The sequence below is a fragment of the Alexandromys fortis genome, unplaced genomic scaffold (assembly GCF_014885135.2).
Source record: "Alexandromys fortis isolate MF-2015 unplaced genomic scaffold, M_Fortis_MF-2015_v1.1 scaffold_399, whole genome shotgun sequence".
Classification (NCBI taxonomy): Eukaryota; Metazoa; Chordata; class Mammalia; order Rodentia; family Cricetidae; genus Alexandromys; species Alexandromys fortis.
The window spans coordinates 286,078-308,073 of record NW_026068268.1 but is presented as its reverse complement, the minus strand read 5'-3'; the positions used below and the strand labels follow the sequence as shown (position 1 = coordinate 308,073).

General features: G+C 48.0%; 1 protein-coding gene across 4 annotated transcripts in view; it reads right to left on the bottom strand.

Annotated features, from left to right (window-relative positions):
- Pacs2 (phosphofurin acidic cluster sorting protein 2) overlaps positions 1-21,996 on the bottom strand; it is a 63,057-nt gene that overhangs the window by 5,387 nt on the left and 35,674 nt on the right. The window contains exons 5-19 of one of the 4 annotated variants that reach the window (XM_050131960.1): positions 20,639-20,801; positions 19,842-19,915; positions 19,434-19,514; positions 18,268-18,327; positions 11,909-12,066; positions 9,400-9,490; positions 9,047-9,121; positions 8,481-8,623; positions 7,997-8,132; positions 7,520-7,624; positions 7,220-7,326; positions 6,678-6,832; positions 5,910-6,020; positions 5,363-5,471; positions 1,050-1,092 (exon numbers count right to left, since the gene is read on the bottom strand). In XM_050131960.1, the coding sequence (XP_049987917.1) occupies positions 1,050-1,092; positions 5,363-5,471; positions 5,910-6,020; positions 6,678-6,832; positions 7,220-7,326; positions 7,520-7,624; positions 7,997-8,132; positions 8,481-8,623; positions 9,047-9,121; positions 9,400-9,490; positions 11,909-12,066; positions 18,268-18,327; positions 19,434-19,514; positions 19,842-19,915; positions 20,639-20,801 (1,611 nt within the window). The remainder of the gene's footprint in view (positions 1-1,049; positions 1,093-5,362; positions 5,472-5,909; positions 6,021-6,677; positions 6,833-7,219; positions 7,327-7,519; positions 7,625-7,996; positions 8,133-8,480; positions 8,624-9,046; positions 9,122-9,399; positions 9,491-11,908; positions 12,067-18,267; positions 18,328-19,433; positions 19,515-19,841; positions 19,916-20,638; positions 20,802-21,996) is intronic. The other 3 variants (XM_050131962.1, XM_050131963.1, XM_050131961.1) reach the window with 3 other exon arrangements.

Genomic DNA, 21,996 nt, shown 5'->3' with positions numbered 1-21,996 from the left:
GGTGGGGAGGTCGAGTAGTCCCACTTAGGCACTCTGCTTAGGCACCGCCTTGGGGCTCATCTAAGAGGTTTCTAAGTTCCTGCTGCTGCCCAGAACAGGAAACAGGTCCCAGCATCCTCCCATCTATGGAGCATGGCCCAGCTCTGGGCAGTGGCAAATCCCATGTGCATGTGACTGCCAGTCCAGACATCCACCAGAGTCAGGTGTTGGCAGGAGAAATACAGATGCAGAAGCAGGAGCTGCTTCACAGTACTATATGGGGCAAGGGGAGAGTGCTTCAGGCTTGAACTTCCCAGCACAGTGGCCAGTAGCCATATGATGCTGTGTCAATTCAGAGTGAATTACAATATCAAATTCAGTCTCGGCCATGTCAGGTACCCATAGGCACTTCTGTCACTATAGAAAGTGCCCTGAACAGAATGCTAGCCGGGCGGTGGTGGCGCACGCCTTTAATCCCAGCACTTGGGAGGCAGAGGGAGGGGGATCTCTGTGAGTTCGAGACCAGCCTGGTCTACAGAGCTAGTTCCAGGACAGGCTCCAAAGCCACAGAGGAAACCCTGTCTCGAAAAAAAGGAAAAAAAAAAAAAAAAGAATGCTATGGAGATAGCTGTGGCTGCCTGGAATCAAGTTTTATGTTGCTCTAGAGGTCTCATAGCAGGACAACCTCACTAGAGGTGAAAAAAGGCTGTGAAAACAGAACTGGGGGTGAGTCTGAAATTTCACATTCAGTTATGTCTAGCCTATGCCAGGAGGCTCATCCTTATCTTGCAGACAGGGCTGAGCCTCCTCGTCTGTGTTGAGTTGACAGCCTGATACATCTCTCCCAGAAAAGGGACCTATACTCCCATGTATCCACTATGGGAACCAAAAGCTCCCAGACCAAAAAATGCAGGAAGGAAGCAGGGGGTTATATGGCAAGGAATTAAGTAGCCCTTGCTGGCTCACACGGTGAGGAAGGTTCTTGTGTATAAGCTAATATAAAAGCACTCTATTTTGACAGGAGCCTTGGCAGGCTCAGGTTTCCAGTGAATGAAGCTGGTGATACTCACCCCAACAAAGGGAATGAACCTCTGAGAGGATTCTTCATCAGGGCTGGGAGCAAAAACAGACAGTTAGACTCCCTGCTGGAATACCCCAATCTCAGCTGTCCTTCGGCCCAGGGGCCCAGCCGACTCATCCCTAACCCCTACCCACCATGGCCCTCAGCCTTATCACCTGCCCACAGGTACTCTTTGTCACTACAGAAAGGCCCCTGGATGACTTGGCTAATACTTGGATTTTTTTCCCATATGTCAATATAATGATAAGCAGAGGATTTCTGCACTCCTGCAAGGAAGTTGGTGTGTAGTCCTGCGACCGAGGAGAGAACACTAGAGCTCGTGACCCTTGAGGGAAATTGTTTTTATCACAGGTGCCTGCTCAGTCCTGTCCATCTGCCTGTTTCCAGGCCTACCAAGCCAATTCCCTGCCATGTGCATGCCCCATGGAATCCAGAACTGGGCCTTCTCCAGTGACTGGGTTGCCCTTCCCAAAACCAGTACATGGAGGTTTCCTCCTGAGTCTAGGTGAAGTCAGTCATCTCTAGAGGCTACAGCTTTGGCTAAGGTGCTGAAGTGAACTAGGTTCTAATAGTAACATCTAAGTGTAGCCTGAGGCTTGAGCAGGGTTGGGACAAAGTCTGAGTAGCTGACTGGATGAGATACTGTCTGGACTTAACTCTGTATAGCATTTGGCAAAACAGTAGCTTGTTCTGGAAGTCATGGCCCATGCGCCATTAAGATAGCAAGGGTTTGCGGTCAGGAGCTGACATGAAGAATGCTGCCCTCCTTCCATGCACTGCCCACTAGGGCTAGCCATGCGGTGAATCTCTGAGGAGGCTCAGCTTAGAGCATATTGTTCCACTAGCAGTCAGACTGTGCCCTGCATTTTTTGGAAGGCCTGACAGCAGGGCTAGTCCTATTTCTTTCATGCCCTTCCTGCCTGCCTTCCCACAGTGATTCCCTGATCTGAAGAGCATTTTAGCAACTGAAGTTACTTCTGCATGGTTCTCTCAACTCTACCTTGATTCCTCACACTGGTATTGGATGTTAGTGCATCTGTTTCAGAGATGTCCATGTCACCAGGCCAAGTATGGAGAAGCCTAAGATGGATGGGCTTCTCCCTATGTCTAGGCTTCAGGGTGTCCCTCAGGTGTTGCACTGCAGCAGGTACTGCCTAACATAGTTTTCAGTGACATATCTTCATGGGAAACAGAACTTGGGTGGTGTCTAGGACAGTGATCTGTAAGTTTCCCCCTTAAATAAATAACCCTTTTATTATTCATAATTCTGAACTGGTGCGGGATTGTTTTGTGACTTACATCATCAAAGGAGGGCAGTTTTGACAAGAGAGATCTCGTCTCCCTTGTTTATTCCAAATGACTTGACTCCTAACCCCAATCTGTCATACTCTTTTCTGTCCACTTCATATAATACCTTAGGCCCCAAAAGCTCTAAAAATCAGACAAGCATAATGGTTCCCAGTGTGGAGGGCTGTAACCCACTGGGCTACCCATGCTCTGTGGGCCCTCTAGGACCATGGCAGAGCAGCCTCTTATCTGTGGTCTACTCTAAAATATTTGGGAACAGAGCAGGTCTGACAAGGCCATGTGTGACAAGACACAAGAGACACTGCAACATGGAGAAGCTACCAGAACTCAAAGCCAAGCTGTATCTGGGACCATGCAGACAGAACCAGCATAGGTACAGCAATTATGACACCAGTGCCATATTGCATCCTGGGCCATGCAGACAGCACCAGCATTGGTGCAACAGCAGTGACACTAGCTGGCTAACCAAGAGCCTGGATGCAGAGGCAGCCAGGCTTGCAGCACAGGTACACAGGAAGTCAAGTGGTTGGCAGTCTAAGAACCACGCCCTTATCTGTTCCCAAGACCGCCATGATGCCAAAGACAGACTGTAGTCCCAAGGACCATTCCATCCATATGCACCAGAACAGGGGCCTTGGAGCATGTGTTGTCCCAGTACGACCTGAGGACTCAGCTGCCATCAGAGGACAGGCTCCATCCCAGCTTCGGGTAAGAGGCAGGCAAGAGCAGGTATACCCTGCCAGAGTTCAACATGGAAGGCCAAGCAACATGGGTCTTCACTGGTTCCTGGCTGGTACCCGTGCCTACCTATTGCCGGTGTCACTACTGTATTATAGGCAGAGGAAGGTCTGGGGGATAGAGAGTGTCTCCTCAAGCCTGGTTTTTTACTAGACGTAAGTACAGCACAGGAGAGCATGCTGCAGGCTCCTCCTGTCACAGCTGGTGGCACAGGCCAAGCCTCAAGGCAGGAGAGAGGATGAAGGCTGGTCTTTCTCTAACTTGGGGGGTGAGCTTGTTTAGCAGGGCAAACTGGTATTCAAGGACCCTCCTCTGTGTTCTGCTGGTTTGGATAAAGGGTAGCACTACCAGCAATGAGGACCCTGGACCCATGACTCTGTCCTGGGCACTTTTCCCAGGACAAATACCTTGAAGCAAGTGTGGCAGACAGAGGGTAGGACCCTCTCAGCAACGAAAAGGGTAGCTCTGAGGGTACCTGAGAGTAGTCAAGTTTTCAGAGGGTGAAACCTCCTTAGGGAAGAAAAGCACTTTGTCCCTACTTAGGGTCCTCAAAAGCCTGGCTACCTCCCCAAAGAAACTAGAAAAACCCTCTCTGTGGCTCTGGCATCCCTGGGAGCTGATTTTATAGTGCAGAAAGTGGCTAAGGCACCTGCCATACTATGCCAGCGCCTTGACCTCCTACCTCCACACTCTTAAATTTAGGACCAACACTGGTAGTGCCACACCCTTCTGAGGCCGTGTGTGGTCAGATTACTGCTATTGTTAAGTGTGAGGAGCAAAGCCAGTACCACGCTGGGTTTAACAAGAGGCTTCAGAAGCACAAACTCCTTGAGGTTGGTTCTGTGGGCTAAGGAACCCATGTGCAGTTCTCCCAAGAAAAGGGTTCATTCCTGCTCCTCAAGGAACAGGAATGCTGCCTGGGCATCAGAGGAGAGGCACTTGGGCAATGATCCTGCTAAACAAGCCCTAAAGACCAGCCTAGAGACAGATAAGGGTATAGGCCAGAGAGATGTACCTCAGGGTAAAGTCAAAGTGAAAGTGTTTTTTCCTTTTTGGGAAGGCCACCAAGAGAGAAAACACACATTAGGACTCCCTGGAGCAGCAACAAGTCCTCCACACACTGAGGCAGGAGCAGCATGGCTCCTGGTGGTCTGGCTGAATCTTCGCCCACCTGGATATGGAGCAGCAGCTGAGAAGGGATAAGGGTTCCTAGAGGATCTGGCCCTGCTATCAGGCAGTCTTTGAGTTTGGGGAACATATTGTGTGGCACATGCAATTTAAAGAGATTTGTCATTGGCTGCAGGGTCTACCCCTCCTAAGCAGGGTGCTGGGCTCACGTTAGACACCAAAGAGGTTTCCTTAGGTTCTGTGCATTTAACTCTTCTAGAAGGGTAGTGTGGTAGTTTGAAAGAAAATGGCAGCCAAAGAAAGTGTCATTATTAGGAGGTGTGGCCTTACTGGAAGAAATGTGTCAATGTAGAGGCGGGCTTACAGGTCTCATACATGCTCAAGCCACACCCAATGCCTCAGACCACTTCCTATGGCCTCTGGATCAGCTACTCCTCCAGCCGTATGTCTGCCTGTACACTGCCATGTCCCACCAGGATGATTATGGACTGAACCTCTGAACTATAAGCCACCCAATTAAATGTTTTCTTTTATAAGAGTTGCCATGGTCACAGTGTCTTTTCACAGAAAAAAACAAAAAACAAAAAAAACAAAACCCTAACTAAGACAAGCAGATTGTTCAGAGGTCTGAGCCAAGAAAAGTGTGTTCAGTTCCCTAAGATCCAGTGTTGAGGAGGCCCTGCCCAGGGCCCCTCAACTTCTTGGGAGGAAGGATCTAGGTCCAGGCCAAGATCCAATCTGTCCAGTCCTTCACACAACTCCTGAGCGCTGCCCAACTCTGGGTAGATGGGAACATGATCTGACTGTTCACTCAGAGGCCAAAGTAGGGTCAGGGGACCTGTGGGGAAGGAGCCATGTGGCCAGAACATGACCAGATGAGGACTATAGTCCTTCTATATGCCTTCTAGTACATCATTGAGGATATTAACAAGCACAAAAGTAAAGGCTCTGAAAATCCAACCCGGCATTCTGACCCGATACAAATTTACTGTAGGTTCATGCTAAGCAAGCACACTCAGGTTTTTTTTTTTTTTTTTATCCTGGCCCCTTGAGTCTATCTCATAGCCTATAAGAAGCAGAGGGGCCATATACCTGCTCCAGGGCCCCAGCCCTGGTCCACCATGTTACCTCTTCTGCTTGTAGGTCAGCATAGCCTCGGCGATGGGGAGCTGGTGAGCACAGTTGGCTCCCGAGATGTACTGGGTGATGCGTGACACGATGTCTGGTGTGTCCTGCACTGCACAAGGCAGAGGCGGCAAAAAGTCAGCATGATGAATAGGTGGGATCTCCTGGGGTCTGGGCTGTGTCCCAGGCACTATACTCTGGCTCTTCTCTAGCTCTGCTTTCTGCTAGCTGCCTCTGGCTCAAGTGCCCACCCACAATGGTCCCAGGTAGGGTCATCATGGTTTCTGCTCAAATCCTGAGGCTGGTTCTGGAGTTCCTGACTGCCCCTTCCCAATGTCATGTCCCATGGCAAGGCTAAAAACTCAGGCTGGGTGAGGGAAGCTCTATAACACCCCCTCCTGTCCCACAGCGGACCCTGAGAAATAGGGTCTCTGTGATGGGAAGTCCCCACGAGAAGGGGCCTTTTCTCCAATGCAAGGACTGTAGATGCATGGGGCAGCCCCCCACCCCCCACCCCCCACCCCTCACCAACACAGAGCCCAGGCCTCACCACTGCTCTGGGCTTCCAGCTTGTTGAATAGGTCTCTCCAGGCCAGATCCTGGAAGAAGTTGTTGTAGCGGTAGTCCACAGAGCCCAGGTACCTGGCCACAGGGTGGGAGCCTGGGAGCCCCAGAAAATCCATCACCACATGGAGTTGCTCAACTCCAGACAACCCAGCTGTCCTGAGCCCTTTGTCGTAAGCCTGCCAAGGGAGTTATGACAAAGTCCCCACTGACTGTTGCTCTACCAGGGAAGGCAAATGAGATGGACAAAAGCCAGCCAAGACAAGTGCCCCAGGTGAGGCACTGCCTTTAAATTTCACTACTGGTGAACAAATGTGTTTTATAGAACTCCAAATGGCTACTGGAATTCAAGTGCACAGGGTCATAACCTATAAAGACTGCTTTGTATTTCTGGTGACAGAAACCAAAGCTGATGGAGTGGTCTGTGGTAGACCACTAGTTTGCCAGGTAACACATTCTACACGACTAGGGACATTTGTCAAAGAGAAGAACAGAAAGTGACAGTAGACTTAGGTCTTATTATATAACCTGGTTCCAGGCTGATCTGAACTTGTGATTCTTAGCTTCCAAGTGCTAGGGTAGCAGGCATAATACTATGTCTGGCACACACGACTTTTCAATATAGTGAGAATAACTGAATTTTTAAACAATAGAAGTATGTCATATTGGTACCTCTACCCTAACCAGGCTGTGTCCCTGTCTCTGAGGTCTCTCAGGTTTAGTCACAGGTGGCCAGTAGTCCAAGGTCCCTCACCCAGTGGGATGATGAGGAAGCGCATGTAGCCAAGCCAGTCAGGCGTCTTGTGAGACAGCTGCTCCACGAAGAGCCGCAGGATGGCACTGAGGTAATGCTGTGCTCCCGCCACAGCGATCTTCACAGGGGTTGGTGGCTGAGAATTGCAGTTGCAGCTGCGATCCCAAGAGGGTGGGGCAGAGAGGGACAGATGCCTCACTGTCTCTGGCCCAGGATCACCCTGCTGAGCTCTAGGGAGCCATTGCCCCTAAAGCGCAGGAACTATCAAACCCAGGATGCCCCACCAAAAGGGAGATAGGAAGCTGAATGTCTGCCTGGATCTGCCTGGGCCAGGAAACTGCTCCAGACCTCTGCTGGGGTCACTGTAAAGGGAAGCCGTCCACCAGAGAAGGCCAAATGAGCTTCAAGATACCCACTGGGGATCAGAATAGAGCTGTGGGGAGTTTATGGGCAGCACATCTGGAACCATCATGATTCTCAGGATCAAATATCCCATCTCTAAGAAGCAGGCAGGGTTGGGTAAGGAAGGATGGCAGACTCACTATCGCTGTATCCGAGAGACAATGGTGCTGAAGGCAGCTTGCACGTCAGCAGCAGAGCATGTGCATACCACAGGGAGGGTATGCTTCTGTAGGACATCCGAGAGGAACTAAAAGGGACAGGCTGACAATGACCTTGGCGTAGCACCTAGTAGTCCCTATCCATCCCTCACCACAGTCCCAAAGGGTCCATAGGAACAGCTGATCATCAGCATCCCTACTCCCCCAGCATGACTGCTGTTCTTCAAGGTCATATGAAGCCTTGATTTCACAGCAGACAGGACACACAGCTATACCCCTTACCTGTCCCTGCCAGTCAGAGGTGTTGACAAGAATAATATTCTCAGGGAGTTGGTCATCAGAGATGAGGATGTGGTTCAGTTGGTCATACACAGTTTTCCTGGGAATCTAGAGACAGTGAGATGTCTATACAAGGAGATGCAGTACCCAGGCCTTTCAACTTCCAGCCCTGGGCCTCAATATTCCATACCCTAAAGCAGGCATAAACACTGGAAGCAAGTAAGGAAATACCTAACATAGAGGTTCCTTAGTCTGGAGTGGCAACACTTTGGGTGCTCTGATTCAGAGAGATCAATAAGATGGCTAAAACCAGCCCCAGGGTAAACAGGCTTCCTTACAAGAAGACTTATGACTATCTTCCTGTCTGCATGGAATTTCATAGTAAACATAGTAAACTTTCCAGGTTTGCCAGTTCTCAGGGCCCCTAGGCTTCTCTATTCTGCCTGTCACTTGCTGTCCTTCCTCAGCTTCCACCCTAACCTGCAGCTGGCTCCTCGTGTCTGGACAGCGCTCATTGTCCAGGCTGTTGGCTCGCTCATTCTGTGGTCGAGCTGGCTGCCGTTCCTTCAGGGATGTGCTCCGGCCCCGGCGGCCGGCTGGCTTTGCCTCTGACCTGCTAGAGACCAGGAAAGGCATAAAACATCTGGAGTGGTAGGCCAAATGCTCACTGCAGGTTGCAAACTGAAGTGTCCCACAACAGCTGTCACACCTCCACCCAGCAGACCCTGATACGATACTGCAATCGTCCCCGCACCATGAACCCTCAGCAGTTTCATTTCCAAGAACAGCAGAATGGCAATAGGTGGCACCCTCTGGGCATATTGGCCTTAGGGTTGCAAGCCAGCAGATGGCCAGAGACAGACTGGATAGGGGACCCACATGCAGTTTCTGGAGTTGGCCCAAATAGCTGGCTTCCCACAGCCCCTCCCAAAGGGGTACACAGTCCCTCAGCACAGGCCCACACCTGGTGGAAGGGATGACAAGTGACTCAGTCTTGGTGATTCTCCCACTGGGTGGCAGCTTCTCAGTGAAGACATCCAGGAGAGAGGTCTCAGTCTCTGGACTGTCATCAGGTTGGCCTGATGGCTCTCGGGGGGCTGGTGAACTCTGATGGATTGAGAAGGAGCCATATGCACTCACCCTGCCAGAAACATTTACCATGCCTCTCCTATGTATGTGCTCTTGGTTTAAGGTAAGGCTCTGGGCTTCCTCTGACCTAAGGTCTTGCTGAGGCTCAGGCACATGGAGGCAAGAGGAGAGGTACTTCTGGTCCCACAAGGAGCTCCTGGTCCAACTATTACTAAGAGATAAGGACCAAACTTGCTGGAAACAGCAACTACCCTGTACCATATCTGAGAGACTCCATGCGGGCCTGGGTCTGACAGCAAGGCTAGGAACACAGCCATCCACCTGAGCTGCACGGACATCCCTGAGGGTGGTGCACACACTTTCAGAGTATATGAACACAAAGCCCTCCATGTGGTGTTCACGTTCAGCTGCACATGGTGGATGCTCCCCATGATTGCTTACAAGGGCTACCGTGTCAGAGATGCTGTCACTTGGCTGCTGGCCTCCCAGAGATCTCATCTTCTCAGGTACATCAGCCTGCAGGTGACGAGACAGGAATTGGGCTGTGCTGTAGAACAGGATGTCTACTTCTGGATAGGAGGAAGCCTAGGGAGACTAGCTGGGAATTTCACAGACTTCTAGCTCAGGATTACATTAGAAGAGTCATCTTTTACTGGGTGGAACTCTGAGCCCAGGACACATCGCAGCCCAGCTAGGTACATGCTGGCTAGGCATTCAGGACACAGGGGCAGGAAGGAAGAGAAGGCCCAGCCTGGTCTAAGGGTCTCACCACTGCACAGCATGGCCCTACTCACCGGGCTTGGAGGCTCTCTGTGGCTCCGGGCACTGTGGATGCTCCCTATCTCTGTCTGTGAGCTGGAGTGTGACAGGCCTTCAAAATATGGCCTGGATAAAGAAGGAATAGATGTTATTTCCCATGATCCCCAATACACTGAAAATGAGGTTTAACCCACCGCACACAGAAGGGAAGGCGTCACAGAACTCAACAGCAGAGCAGAGCTACACCAAAAGAGGCTCCAGTGTAGAAGAGCTGTGTGACTAGACACCCACTGCTGAGGGAACCCTGCACACATGGGAGGATGCTGGAGCGATTCAACTCCAGCTGGGCACAGCTCCTGCACTGGCTATGAAGTCAGCTGCAGAAAGTGTGTATTCCAGGGCTGGCGAGATGGCGCCTTGGGTAAAGGCACCTGCTGCCAAGCCTAAACACCTGAGTTTGATCCTTGGGACACACATAGTGTGAACCCTAGCAATTTGTCCTCTGACCTCCACATTCACGCTATGGCACACATGCCCCCTCCCATAATAAAATTTAAATGTAAAAAAAAAAAAACCCATCTGCTTGTGTTCACCCAAGTTGGGGCTGCCAAAAAACACAAGGAGATTGGGTGTCAGCACAGACGAGGGTTGGGCCTGATGAGAACCTTGACATCTGTAGTCAGATAACAGAAACCACAAGAACATTCTCAACAGCATAAAGGTACCATGGGCAAGTCCAGAACATCTAAAGCCATTCTCGACAGTCAGTCTACTCCAGTCCAGAACATCTAAAGCCATTCTCAACACAGTTAGTCTACTCCAGACCAACACAGATGACTTGACACCCCCTAGGCCACAATAGACCAAGCCTGACAAAGCCATTTCAAACCAATCCAGCATAGCCATTAGACCACTAGTGGCTACTCTAGACCAGCCGGGCCAACTCTTGCCAATCCAGACCAACCTGGACCAATGTATCTGACTTCAGCAGATCAAGTGTGAGTGAAAAAATAGAAGATAAGGAAAACAGAAAACCAAGAGATGTTAAAATAAAAAAAGTCATGCAAAAATACCAGACAGTATACCTGCACGGCCATATGGGTGATGAAGCTATACAGAAATCTAGAGATGTAGGGTGTCACTTATGCATGGCCACCGGGATCATGGCCCCAAAGTGATCACATATCACCCCAGAACTACAGGTATCCATCACAGTTAATGCCATGGGGCTCAAGAAGATCCAGACTCTCTGGGAAGACCCAGTGTAATCCCCCAAGTCACTACAGACATGGGCAGAAGGACCAGTGTTGAGCACAAGGGGGACTGAAGTGGAAGAGAACAAGGAACACTGGCTTGCTTGACCTAAAGGGCATTCCCCATGCCAGCAGTTCAACATGCTGACCTGAGCCCAGTGAGTCATAGGCAGAAAAAGAAGCCATGGCCTGAGGATGCCACCTCAGAATGGGCAGCATAATAGATCTTAGAGTTTATTTATTTAATGAACAATGTCTCACTCTATAGCCCAAACTGCCCTTAAACTCAGTAATCCTCCTGCTTCAGTCTCCCATATGCCAAGACTACAGGCATAAGCAATCAAGCCCAGCAGTAACGAATGATTATTCATTACTGAGAATTACGGTTAATAAATTACAAGACACAAGAAACCCCCCCTTTTTTTTTTTGTTTCTCTCTACTGTCCAGATTAGAAACTTAAAAAGCGAAGGGGCTTTAACTTTTTAGAACTTCCTGAGTCTCCCTGTTCTCATTCGCTACACCAAGACCTAAATCTATAAACTACCTGTCCTGAGGGCTAAGCCTCTCCAGGTCCCACCAGTCCACAGCACATGTGTGTGTACTGGCCTGCTTTTCTTCTTTTCTTTCTGCCCTAGGCCAGGCTGGTCAGCTGGACAGCAAAACCAAGGAGGGGCACTGGGTGGGGGTCCCCTCTGTTGCCTATACAGTAGTCTCCTGCAGTTTCCAGTATACCTCAAACTTGGGGACAGTAGGGGCACCTTGGGGCCATTCATTCTTCTGCAGCCTGCCTAAGGACCAAGTTGTGGCGTCACAGAAAACCTTCCAGCTTCAATTCTTTCCCAGATGCTCCCCTCCTCACCTCCAGATGGTTATGCCTGTCTGTAGTTCCCAATGCACATGCAAGCATCGTGGTCTATTAACATGGTTACTGGTCTATTAACATGGTTACTACTCGCCCCAAGAAATACTCCGCCCGAGTTCCAATGGGTCAGGAGCAGTTACACCCTCCCACACAAAGGTTTTTTCTTCTGGTCATGGGGGAAAGCTACCTGGCTTTGTTCCCCACTATGACCTTGGACTTACCTCATATTGCCTCCTCTCAGGATGTCTCTGCTGATCTACCCTAAGAGAACTGTGCAAGCCTATGGTGTCCGAGGGTCAAATATGGGTCACAATCAAGGGCAACTCAAACCAACCGAGATCATTCCAGAACAATAGTGTTAGGCCATTTGGAATTCCTCCTAGATTCAAGCTTATTAGAAGTAACAATTTCAACCTGGCGTGGCTTACCTAAGCTTGGGCTTGGGGGTGCTAAGGACACTGTCATCATCGTCCATGTCAGGGCCACTGTCACTGGGGTTCTCCACATCCAGAGTGTCATAGAGAAGATCCAGGTCCTCTTCCACCTCAGGAACATGTTCTGCAGGGTCTTGCTCCGAATCTAAGACCTACAGCAATGCTAACATGTATGAGAGCCCCCACAGGGCCTGTGCCACTGCTTGGCTAGTAGTCGAAGGCGAACAAAGGGGGATGTGCAGCAACAAGACCAGGAGGACAAACAGTGAAACAAAAGAACACTTGACTGCCCAAACATCCTATTTTGTTAGCTTTCTTCTCTGTGTGTGTGTGTATGTGTGTGTGTGTGTGTGTGTGTGTTCACAGGACAGAGGCTGATGTCAAATATCTTCCTCTTAAGCTGGACATAGTGGCGCACGCCTTTGATCTGAGCACTCAGGAGGTGAAAGTAAGAATCTCTGAGTTCGAGGCCAGCCTGATTTGTAGAGTGAATTCCAGGAGGGCCAGAGCTATATACAGAGACACTTTGACTTAAAAGAAAAACAAAACAAAACAAAACAAAGCACACAAATAAACAAAAATCCCTCTATCTCTTTGTGCCTCATTTTTGAGATTGAGCTTCCCACTGAACCTGCAGCTTGCTGTTGGCTACACTAGCTGGACAACCAGCGCCAGCAATTCTCCTGTCTCTACTTACCCAAGCACTGTGGTTAAACAATTTCAACCTGGCGTGGCCATATCAACTTTTAAGAAATGCTGGTGAAGCAAGGTGGTGGTCGTGCACTCCTCTGAGTCCAGCACTTGGGAGGCAGAGACAGGAGAATCTTGTGAGTTCAAGGCCAGCCTAGCTTAAAGAGCCAGAGTGGAGCCAACAGGCAGGGCTACAGAGTTGGTCCTAGCCATGACCACTTAGCATTTTTTTAAGTGCTGTTGGTCAGAAAATAATACAAATACACAATAAAAAATGGATTCAGATGAAAAAGACCTCTAAAAGGCTCACATTGTTAGATAAATGTATATGGGTTTATGAGAAGAAAGAATACAGAAAGCCATAGATTAAAGGAGTAAAGATAGTAAAAGAAATATTAAAAAGTAATAGAGTAAAAGAAATAAGCCATGTAAAGATGGAATATACACAGAGAGTATGGATTATGTATATTATTGTGTTTTCTTTAAATTTTTAGTTGCTGAAAAACATTTGATTCTGGGGGCTGCTAAGCTAAACCAACATAAATATTTTAAAGATATATTCACTTCAGAATTTGAGTCTAAGGATATGCTACTTTGGAAAAGAGGTTTTGCTTTTGTTTCTACAGAGAATAGGAACCTGTGGATTCCAGGCTAATGTGGTTTGATGAAACAAGACCCCGCCCCCCAAAGGTCTCCATGAATCCTAAAAATATTTCATCCAACAAACAGCAGGAAGCAGTTGGGAGAAAACTATGCCTAAATTCCCAAAATGATTGCTTATAAATGTTTGTTTTCATTTAAAGGAGGATATGATAAAGAAATGAATATTTTGCATAGGTATAGATCTCGGTCTATTGATACAAACTTAAGGTAGATTACACTGTGTATATGTATTTCTGTTCTTTTTGTGTGTGTGTGTGTGTGATTTTTTTGTATTTATGTTCTTGTTTAAGGTATTGTGTGCAGCGCATTAAAAATATAATGCATAATTAAGAAATACAGATTAATAGATAGTCATCTGTAACAATCAAACTTTTAAATACGTTAGGTTTTCTAGAAATACAGAGATATATTTAAGTTAGATAATCTTCAACACTTCAAAGACCTACAGAATATGGCATTTTAAAAGGTTTTAAGAACTTAGACTTTTCTCAACAAGACATGTCTGCTTCTGGTTACACCAATTACTTCAGAGAGGTTGATGGGCACTGAAGAAACGCATTATGGAATTTGCCTTTAATGTGACAAGGCTAGCCATTTGGGCAAGAAACTGCTCTTGCCTGGACTGCTTGATGATACGCTGTATGAATTGGACATGCAGGACCCACAGAAAAGTGACTGTTGGACTTTCCAAAAGATGGGATGGTCCTTCAGGGTTCCTGCTACATAGAAGAAACTGCTAGACATTCTGTAGTACACAGGAGACAGCAACTAATGATATTCTGCCATTACAGGGCAGAACAGCTCTTCAAATTTCTGCAAAAGTCTGCAAGATACTATGGACCCACACGCTGAAGATGGATGCCCTAATGTTACAGAAGAACTTTGGGTGACTGTCCAGACAGTGAGATGTCTCTGTCAATTCTAGAGTTTTGGAAGTTGCTTATAATGTATTTCCTGTTAAGTTAGGAAACATTATATCCTTCTGGGATCTTTGATGGAGCTGAAGAGAGACAGCTGTGGTTTTGCTTAGTTATAATAAAAGATAAATTAGATATAAAACTTTAGACTCACAAAGAAATACTGTTAACTGTAATTCTTACTTAATAACTGTTTTGCTATATGTAATTTTACTATGTTAAAATTAAAACCTTCCTTTTTAATTAGACAGAAAAGGGGAGATGATATGGGATGCCCTTCTGTATATGTGTTGCTTTTATCGGCTAATAAGTAAAGCTATTTAGACTAATGGCGGCTTAGTAGAGTAAAGCCAGGTGGAAAATCTGAACAGAGATAGAAAGAAAAAGTAGGCAGAGTCAAAAAGATACCATGTAGCTGCCGAAGAAGAAAGATGCCTGCCAGAATATTACCAGTAGGTCACAGCTTCGTGGTAATGCACAGATTAATAGAAATAGGTTAATTTAAGATGTAAAAGCTAGCTAGGCATATGACTGGGATATCAGCCAAACAGTGTTGTAATTAACATGGTTTCTGTGTGATTATTAGATCAGGAGACCAGGGTGCAGTCTCTGTTTACAAAATGCAAGTGGGAAGATGAAATAAAATCAAAAAGAACTAGATCTTAAAGATTTGGAAAAGTCCCAGCTAGACCAGGCTGTAGAGTGAAAGTAGGAACTGGCGAGATGGCTCTGTAGTTTATAGTGTGTATTGCTCTTACAGAGAACAAGAGTTCAGCTCCCAGCACCCAAGTCAGGCAGCTCATGACTCTGTAACTCCAGCTCAAGGAATCCAATGCCCTTTTCTATCCTTTGTGGACGCTGCAGTCATGTGCACAAATACCCACACAGATGTGCACACATGCACACAACTAAAAATAAAGCATCGTTTAAGATTAAGCGTGTAAGGCCACAAGAAGTTTGAAAAGAGCAATATGCATAGAGGGAGCGAGGACCCACTCAACAGAATGACATGGGACGATTCAAGGATGCTTCCATGCTGAGGTCCTGAGGGCAGTGTGGTTTCAAGTGGTTGTTCCTGAGGCACAGAGCTATTGTCTTCACAGGGTCCATGTGTGGTCAGGCTGCAGGAATGGCCCCTTAGACAGCATAGGAAGCCAATGTGTATGGCAACTATAGGTGCTAACTCTTCAAAGTTTGTAAAAATATGGCCATTTCAAATTGGTTGTTACAGGATGTGCTGTCCCAGGCAGAGGCCTGAGATGGAAGCAGGGCCATGTCTAAAAACCCTCTCCAGGGAAATACAGAGAAGTGATGGCGGGGTGCTCTGAGAGGCAGAACTACAGTCTCTAGTCATAGTGCCTGCTCAAGCGCTATAAGGCACATAGCTGCTACCTGAGACAGTGTAGGCTGCACTCAGGGACACTGTGGGGTGCAATGCCAGGTCCTAGAGCCCTGGCTCCAAATCAATGTGTCCTGAGGGCAGAGTATTGAACCAAAGAAGGGTTTTCTAGCCTTAAGACTGAATGTTTGGGAAATGGGAAGACAGTTCAGCAGTTCAGAGCACTGGCTGCCCTTACAGAGGAATGGTGTTTAGTTCCCAACAGCACCCACATGGCAGTTCACAACCATCTGTAACTCCAGTTCCAGGGAATCTAATCCCTCTTCTGACCTCTGTGGGCACAAGATATGCACATAGTGCACATATGTACATACAGTCAAAACACTCATACCTATAAAATACATCAACTTTTTTTTTTAAAGCTTCAGTGTTTGAGGCAAGTGAGAATAAAGGAAATTTCTACCAAGTATAAGGACCCAAGTTTGATTCCTGAGTCTCACATGGTGGAATGAGAAAACAGACTCCGGGAAGTTATCTTCTGACCTCTACACACACACACACATAAAGTACAAGAACTGTGCCTTGCTGGGTTGTGGACTTACTTGGGAGCAGTTACCTACTCCCCCTTTCTCCTTCTAGAACAAAGTGCCCGCCTTGTGCTGGTCTCATAACTTCCTTTGGTTTCATGCTCACAGCAGTCAGACACCAAGAGTCTGAGTTGACGCTAGAGTGAAGTCAGATTTTAAGGGCTATTGGGACAGAATGAAAATATTTTCTGTGTGGGAAGAAAATGAATTTTGAGGTCTAGGGGAAGAATGTTTTGCTCTGAAAATTTGCATCCCCCTAAACTTTTTCTGTGTAGACCATGCTATCCTCCTGAGAGCTGGGATTAAAGGCATGCGCCACCACTGCCTAGCTTCCCTAAAATTCTTATGTTGAAACCTAACCTACAAAGTGGTTCAGTAAGAGGCCTTTGGTCTTGTGCTGCTACCATCCACTGTGTGAGGATGTGAAGATGCAGCACTGTCTATGAAGATTTAGCCCTCTCCAGATAAGAATCTGCCAGCACCTTTGGCCTATCAGTCTCCAACTATGAGCAGCATCCTTTGGATGTACACACATGCAACTCACCTGCCATTTTCTTTTTGGTTTTTCAAGACAGGGTTTCTCTGTCTATCTCTGACTGTCCTGGAACTCACTCTGTAGACCAGGCTGGGCTTGAACTCATAGAGACGCACCTGCCTTTGCCTCCCTGAGTGCTGGGATTAAAAGTGAGCACCACCACTGCCTGGCACCATTTTATTTTTTAATTATTATTATTTTATGTGTATAGCTGTTTTGCCTGTATGTATGTCTGTGAATCACATGTATGTCTGGTGTTGGTAGAGGCCAGAAGGGGGCACTAGATCCTATGGAAGTTTTTAAGTTGTCATGTGTGTGCTAGAAATTGAACTTAGATCTTCGAGAAGAGCAGTTAGCCAGTGCTCTTTTCTGCTGAACTGTTGTCTCTCCAGCCCCTGTATTTTGGTTACAAAGATCAACAAGTTTAGTTCTAGCACAGTAATGCCAGTTTAAGATATCGACAGCTCCACACAGGTGCGGGCACACTCTAGGACTGCTATGTAGTTTGTGAGTTGGACAGTGCCTGTGCATAGTTCCTAGTAACTGGGGGTGCAAAGACAAGAGATGGAGTTCTGGCTAGATGGTCTTCTCCTCGTGTGAAAGGGAACAGCACAGAACAGATATGGAACAGATCACATGGCTTGATAACCTGCAAATGTGGGAGATTATTCCTAAGAAAAGATAAACGTTCTTTCCCTGACCAGTGCCCATGATTTTGGCTAAACCTTCCAGTTTAGGTTGAGGCTCAGAAGCCAGAACAAAAGTTGAGACTCAGCCCTATTGCTTTGGTGAACATGAAACTCTACGGTCAAGATCCAACTTCCTCCACGTGCAAGCCTGCATGGTCCTAGGCCAGGTGGCTTCCCTGCGATGTGCACACTTTCAGCTAGGCTGTGTTTGTCTCACTATGAGTTGCAAGCTTCAGGATTTAGGGCCTAGAGGCTATTCCACTGAAACAGGCCGGTGATGTTTTAGAGTGGATGCTGGCCCTACAGAAAACTCTATGGCTAAGAAGAGCCACCTTCAATACCTGCACATGTGAAGAGCAACTGTTAGATGTTGGTGCTAGAGCTGAATTGGGACCCTGCTGCTATAAGCTGTGGCCCTTGCACACATGGATGTAGAGGGTGTGTGCACACTTTGAGGATCAAACATTCAAGTGTCCCCTCTCTACTGTGGGGCCAGACTCTTGACTCTGTTTTATGATTTTTCTTCTGATTATGAACAAACTCAATACCTAAGACTGGAGATTAGAGAAAATCTAAAAAACCAAAGATTTGTGGCATGTTGACTACAGAACAGGCTGTACACGGCAGGAACTGGGGTAGGGAAACTCTGCACCTTCCATTTACTTTCTCTACAAACCTGAAACTGCTTCCCAAAAGAGTCTATTTATAAGAACCAATGATTAGATCTCCTATAGGCGCACCATGACTTGGGAGTTCAACAGAAACCAGTAGGTGAGCCTGGTTCTTTGCCGGCCTCTCACAGCTGCCATCCAGGCTGGCATGCAGAGGGCAACACCACACAGATCTGGCCTAGAGCTTTACTGGAGCACATTTTACCCAGCAGGACACCAGGGCACTTCAGCAGCTATGCAAAGTCCTGCCTGACCCACTCACCTCCTCTGACACTTTAAACCTGCGCAGTAGCGCCACCACTTTCTGCTTGAAGTTCTGTTGCTGAAAGACAAGAAGTACAAGAATCCCACATTAGAAGTGATAGGGGAGGGAGGCCACATTCCTGAGACATAGCAAGGAATTGCACTCTGAACTCAATAATGAGGGACAGGAGAGATAGAGCTCATAGCTATGAAAGTGTGAACTGGGTATAAATACAGCCACAAGCCCAATTTTAGTGTCTGAAAGCATAAACTGAAGTCAGATTGAGAAACATGGGGGGGGAAGGGGGTAATCCACACCCACTGAGGGGCAACCAGGGAAGGGCACAGGGTGGCTCTGCAGTTCTAGAAGTTTCTGCAGGTCTTTCAGGCTCTCTAGCACCTTCCCACAGCTCCAACTCCCAGAAAGGGCCCTGACCTCATCTTCAGAAGGAGACTGCCACCCTGTGGGAGGTACTCAGGAGAGCACAGGGTTGATGAGACAATGGGACCTGTACGCTATGAGTTCAGTGAAGCTGCTCACACTGTTGGCTGCAGTGCCTCTGCTCCAGCCATTGTCCTCCAGGTACTCTCAGCCACCCTTATAGAGCTGACCCTAACAGGGAGGGTGCTTCCTGCACGGTCCCTCAGGCTGGCCCATGAGCTCCAGATGGTGCTGCCTGTATTCAGGGGAGATCCAGTTTGTATCCAGAGCAGCTTCTGCACTATGGCTACTGTCTGCCCACAACCTCCTTTTCACATGTATCAAAGGCTGACAGTGCTGTACCTGGTCAGTACTGGTAAGAGGCTACCATTTCAGCCTGCTCCCACCCCCAAAAAGAAATTGATCCCACTCATGTTGAGTCTGAGTACTGTGTGATGGGGAAAATAGATCTCCAGGGCTCCAAGGCCATGTAAAGTTGGCGTGAGGCATGAGAGAATGGCAGCCAGAAGACAACCCTGTCTGGCTTATGTTCATTTGGACTGACAACAGTCAGTGCTAGCTGACAGAACTCTGGCCTGAGGGCAAGTGGGAACTGTAAGAATCTTTTGGGTCATGTGTCATGTGAGGCTAAAGTCCTTGGGAGAAGCTGTCTGCCCTCTTGCTCACAGTCACCCATGAGCCTCCCAGCCATTGCCCACCCTCCTCACCCTTCCCCCGTGTTAGTAAAACTAGTTTCCACCGACCCTGGTCATGGACGTCGTTCTTACTATCGAGCGCCGTTGCTTCTTGGGTTTTCCCACATCAAAGTCATCCTCATCAAGATCCTGTGTAGACATGCACAATGCCTGAGGCCACAGCGCCTGCACAGCAGGCCCACCCCATGACACTGCGACTGAGGCCATCACTTGGCAGTCAGTTCCTAACACTCTGAAGCCCTGCAGGGCAGCCTACGGACATCTCCTAGTCCCAGGGAGGAAGCAATCAGGTGCCACACATCAATTCCCCTGCCCTTCTCATCCCATGTGGCACTTGAGACCCACAGACCTCATAGGGCCTAGCACAGGGAAGTCCCCTTCAGTCCCAAGTTTCTTATCTACGGAGGTAGAAGGAGGGGCTGTCAGGGTGCCTCTCCCTCAGGCTCAAACTGTTACCTGCCCTTGTACAGCATCATCACTGGCTTCCTGCTCAGAGGAAAAGCTCTCATACTCCTCCTCAGAGTAGTTATCTGTGGAATGAGCACACAGAAGGAAGAGTACCTTTAGATTCCACCTGATGCCATGGCAATGAGTTGGCAACAGAATGTCCCCCGGGAGCAGAGGGGAGCTGTAAAGAGACAGCCCCTGGTAGACCAGGGAAACTTGGGACACCAGAGCTGTAGCCCTGAGCACCAAGAGCCTAAGGACAGCAGGCCACATGGGTATGGGGTTGGTGGAGCAAGAGAGCAGGGCAAATACAGTGACCCCAGTTGTGATGGCAGCAAGAGATGATGGCTGCTGAGCACCTGCCCCATACCAGATCCCAGGTGTTCAGAGCACCAAAGGTACTGCACAACAAACCCCCACAACACCTACATATTGTAGGTACACAGAACTTGTGATTGAACTTCAACAGCACACATGACTTTCCCCAAAAGGTTCTAATTAGAGAGAAATTCAAGAGACACTGCCGGGTGGTGGTGGCGCACGCCTTTAATCCCAGCACTCGGGAGGCAGAGACAGGTGGATCTCTGTGAATTCGAGGCCAGCCTGGTCTACAAGAGCTAGTTCCAGGACAGGCTCCAAAGCTACAGAGAAACCTTGTCTCGAAAAAAAACAAAACAAAACAAAAAAAAAGAGAGAGAGACATCATATCCTATCCTAGGACAACCACACTGGACAGCCCTCCTACACATGTGGGCAGGAAATGGCATGAGCAGAGCAAGGCAGAGGAAGAAGGCACAGTGACTTACCTGTGGACTTGGCCTTGGGGCCAGCCTGCATTGCACTATCCTCATGGTCGATGGGCTGGCTGGACAGGGAGACGATCCAGATCTCAGCCACCTTGACAGAGGCCTCTTTGATGCTGCTGCAGAGGCTTAGCACCTGGCCACCCTCAGAAGGGTGCTGCATCACCTGGGGGGCATGGTTCTAGACATCAGGAGGGCTACCACCCCAGAAAGCTCCAATACTTAGGAGCAGCACACACCTAGAAGAAGGCTGAGCAGGAAACCAGAGGAAGCCCAGGGACCAAGAAGATTGGCTGAGTGTGGAGGTCAGTGGCAGGCTTGTTATGTCTCTGACTACAAGCAGACATAGGAGTGTATCTTTAGACCACCCAATTCTGGCACCCCTGCTGCCCCTTGAAAGTCACTCAAATAGTTCCTGGCTCCCACTCACCTCTATCTAATGTTCCTGTCTGGGAACCTCAGTAGCAGGTACAGTGTGAGACTGGGGACACCCAACATTGGAAAACTAGATGTCTAAGTTGTGTTTATAGAAGCCAAGAAAGAATAGATACAAACATGGGCCATGTCTTTAATGGCATAAGAAGCCCACCAGGCCTGACTCACTGGAGTGCCAAGACCTGGATAAACTGGATAAATGCTGTAACAAAGTCAGGAACCTAGCAAGGACAGGTGGCAGACCTGTCCCTGAAGAGCCTTTGCACGTGCAAAGCTGCTTTGGGGTCATCTGATCAGACCCAAATGTTAAAATTTTATAGATTTAAAAAAAATTAGTACCTGGAGCCAGCAAGATGTCTCAGCAGATAAAGGTATTGCTGCCATACAATGACCCGAGTTCAATCTCTAGTAGCCACATGGTAGAAGGAGAAAATCTATTGCCACAAATTGTCCTCTGACCTCCATACTCATCTCTTTCCCTCTCTCTCATACACACACACACACACACACACACACACACACACACAAAATATATAGCAAATCTTTAAAATTGGGAACTGATTTAGGATGACAATTAGTGAAGAAAATAAATTTTAAGGACACTTACATTTATTTTTACCAACATTTCAGAAACCAGGAAGGCAGGCCAACAGCTCCATGCCAAATACTGGGGCCTTCATGTGCCGAGTGCACATAGGAGATACATGGAAGAAAACCTCTCTTACCTGATTCTATAGATGCACTAAGTGCTTGTCCCCTCCCCTAAGAGTGACCTCAGATTTGAGAACAGCAATCTGTTCAGAGACTAATAACTAGTTAGGAAGCTGACCCCTTGCAGCACCAGTCAGTGTTGGAACACAAGACACGGGTTGAGGGACACCCAGGCTTGTGTGAAACGGGATGGGGGGCGGGGAGAGTGCATGAGT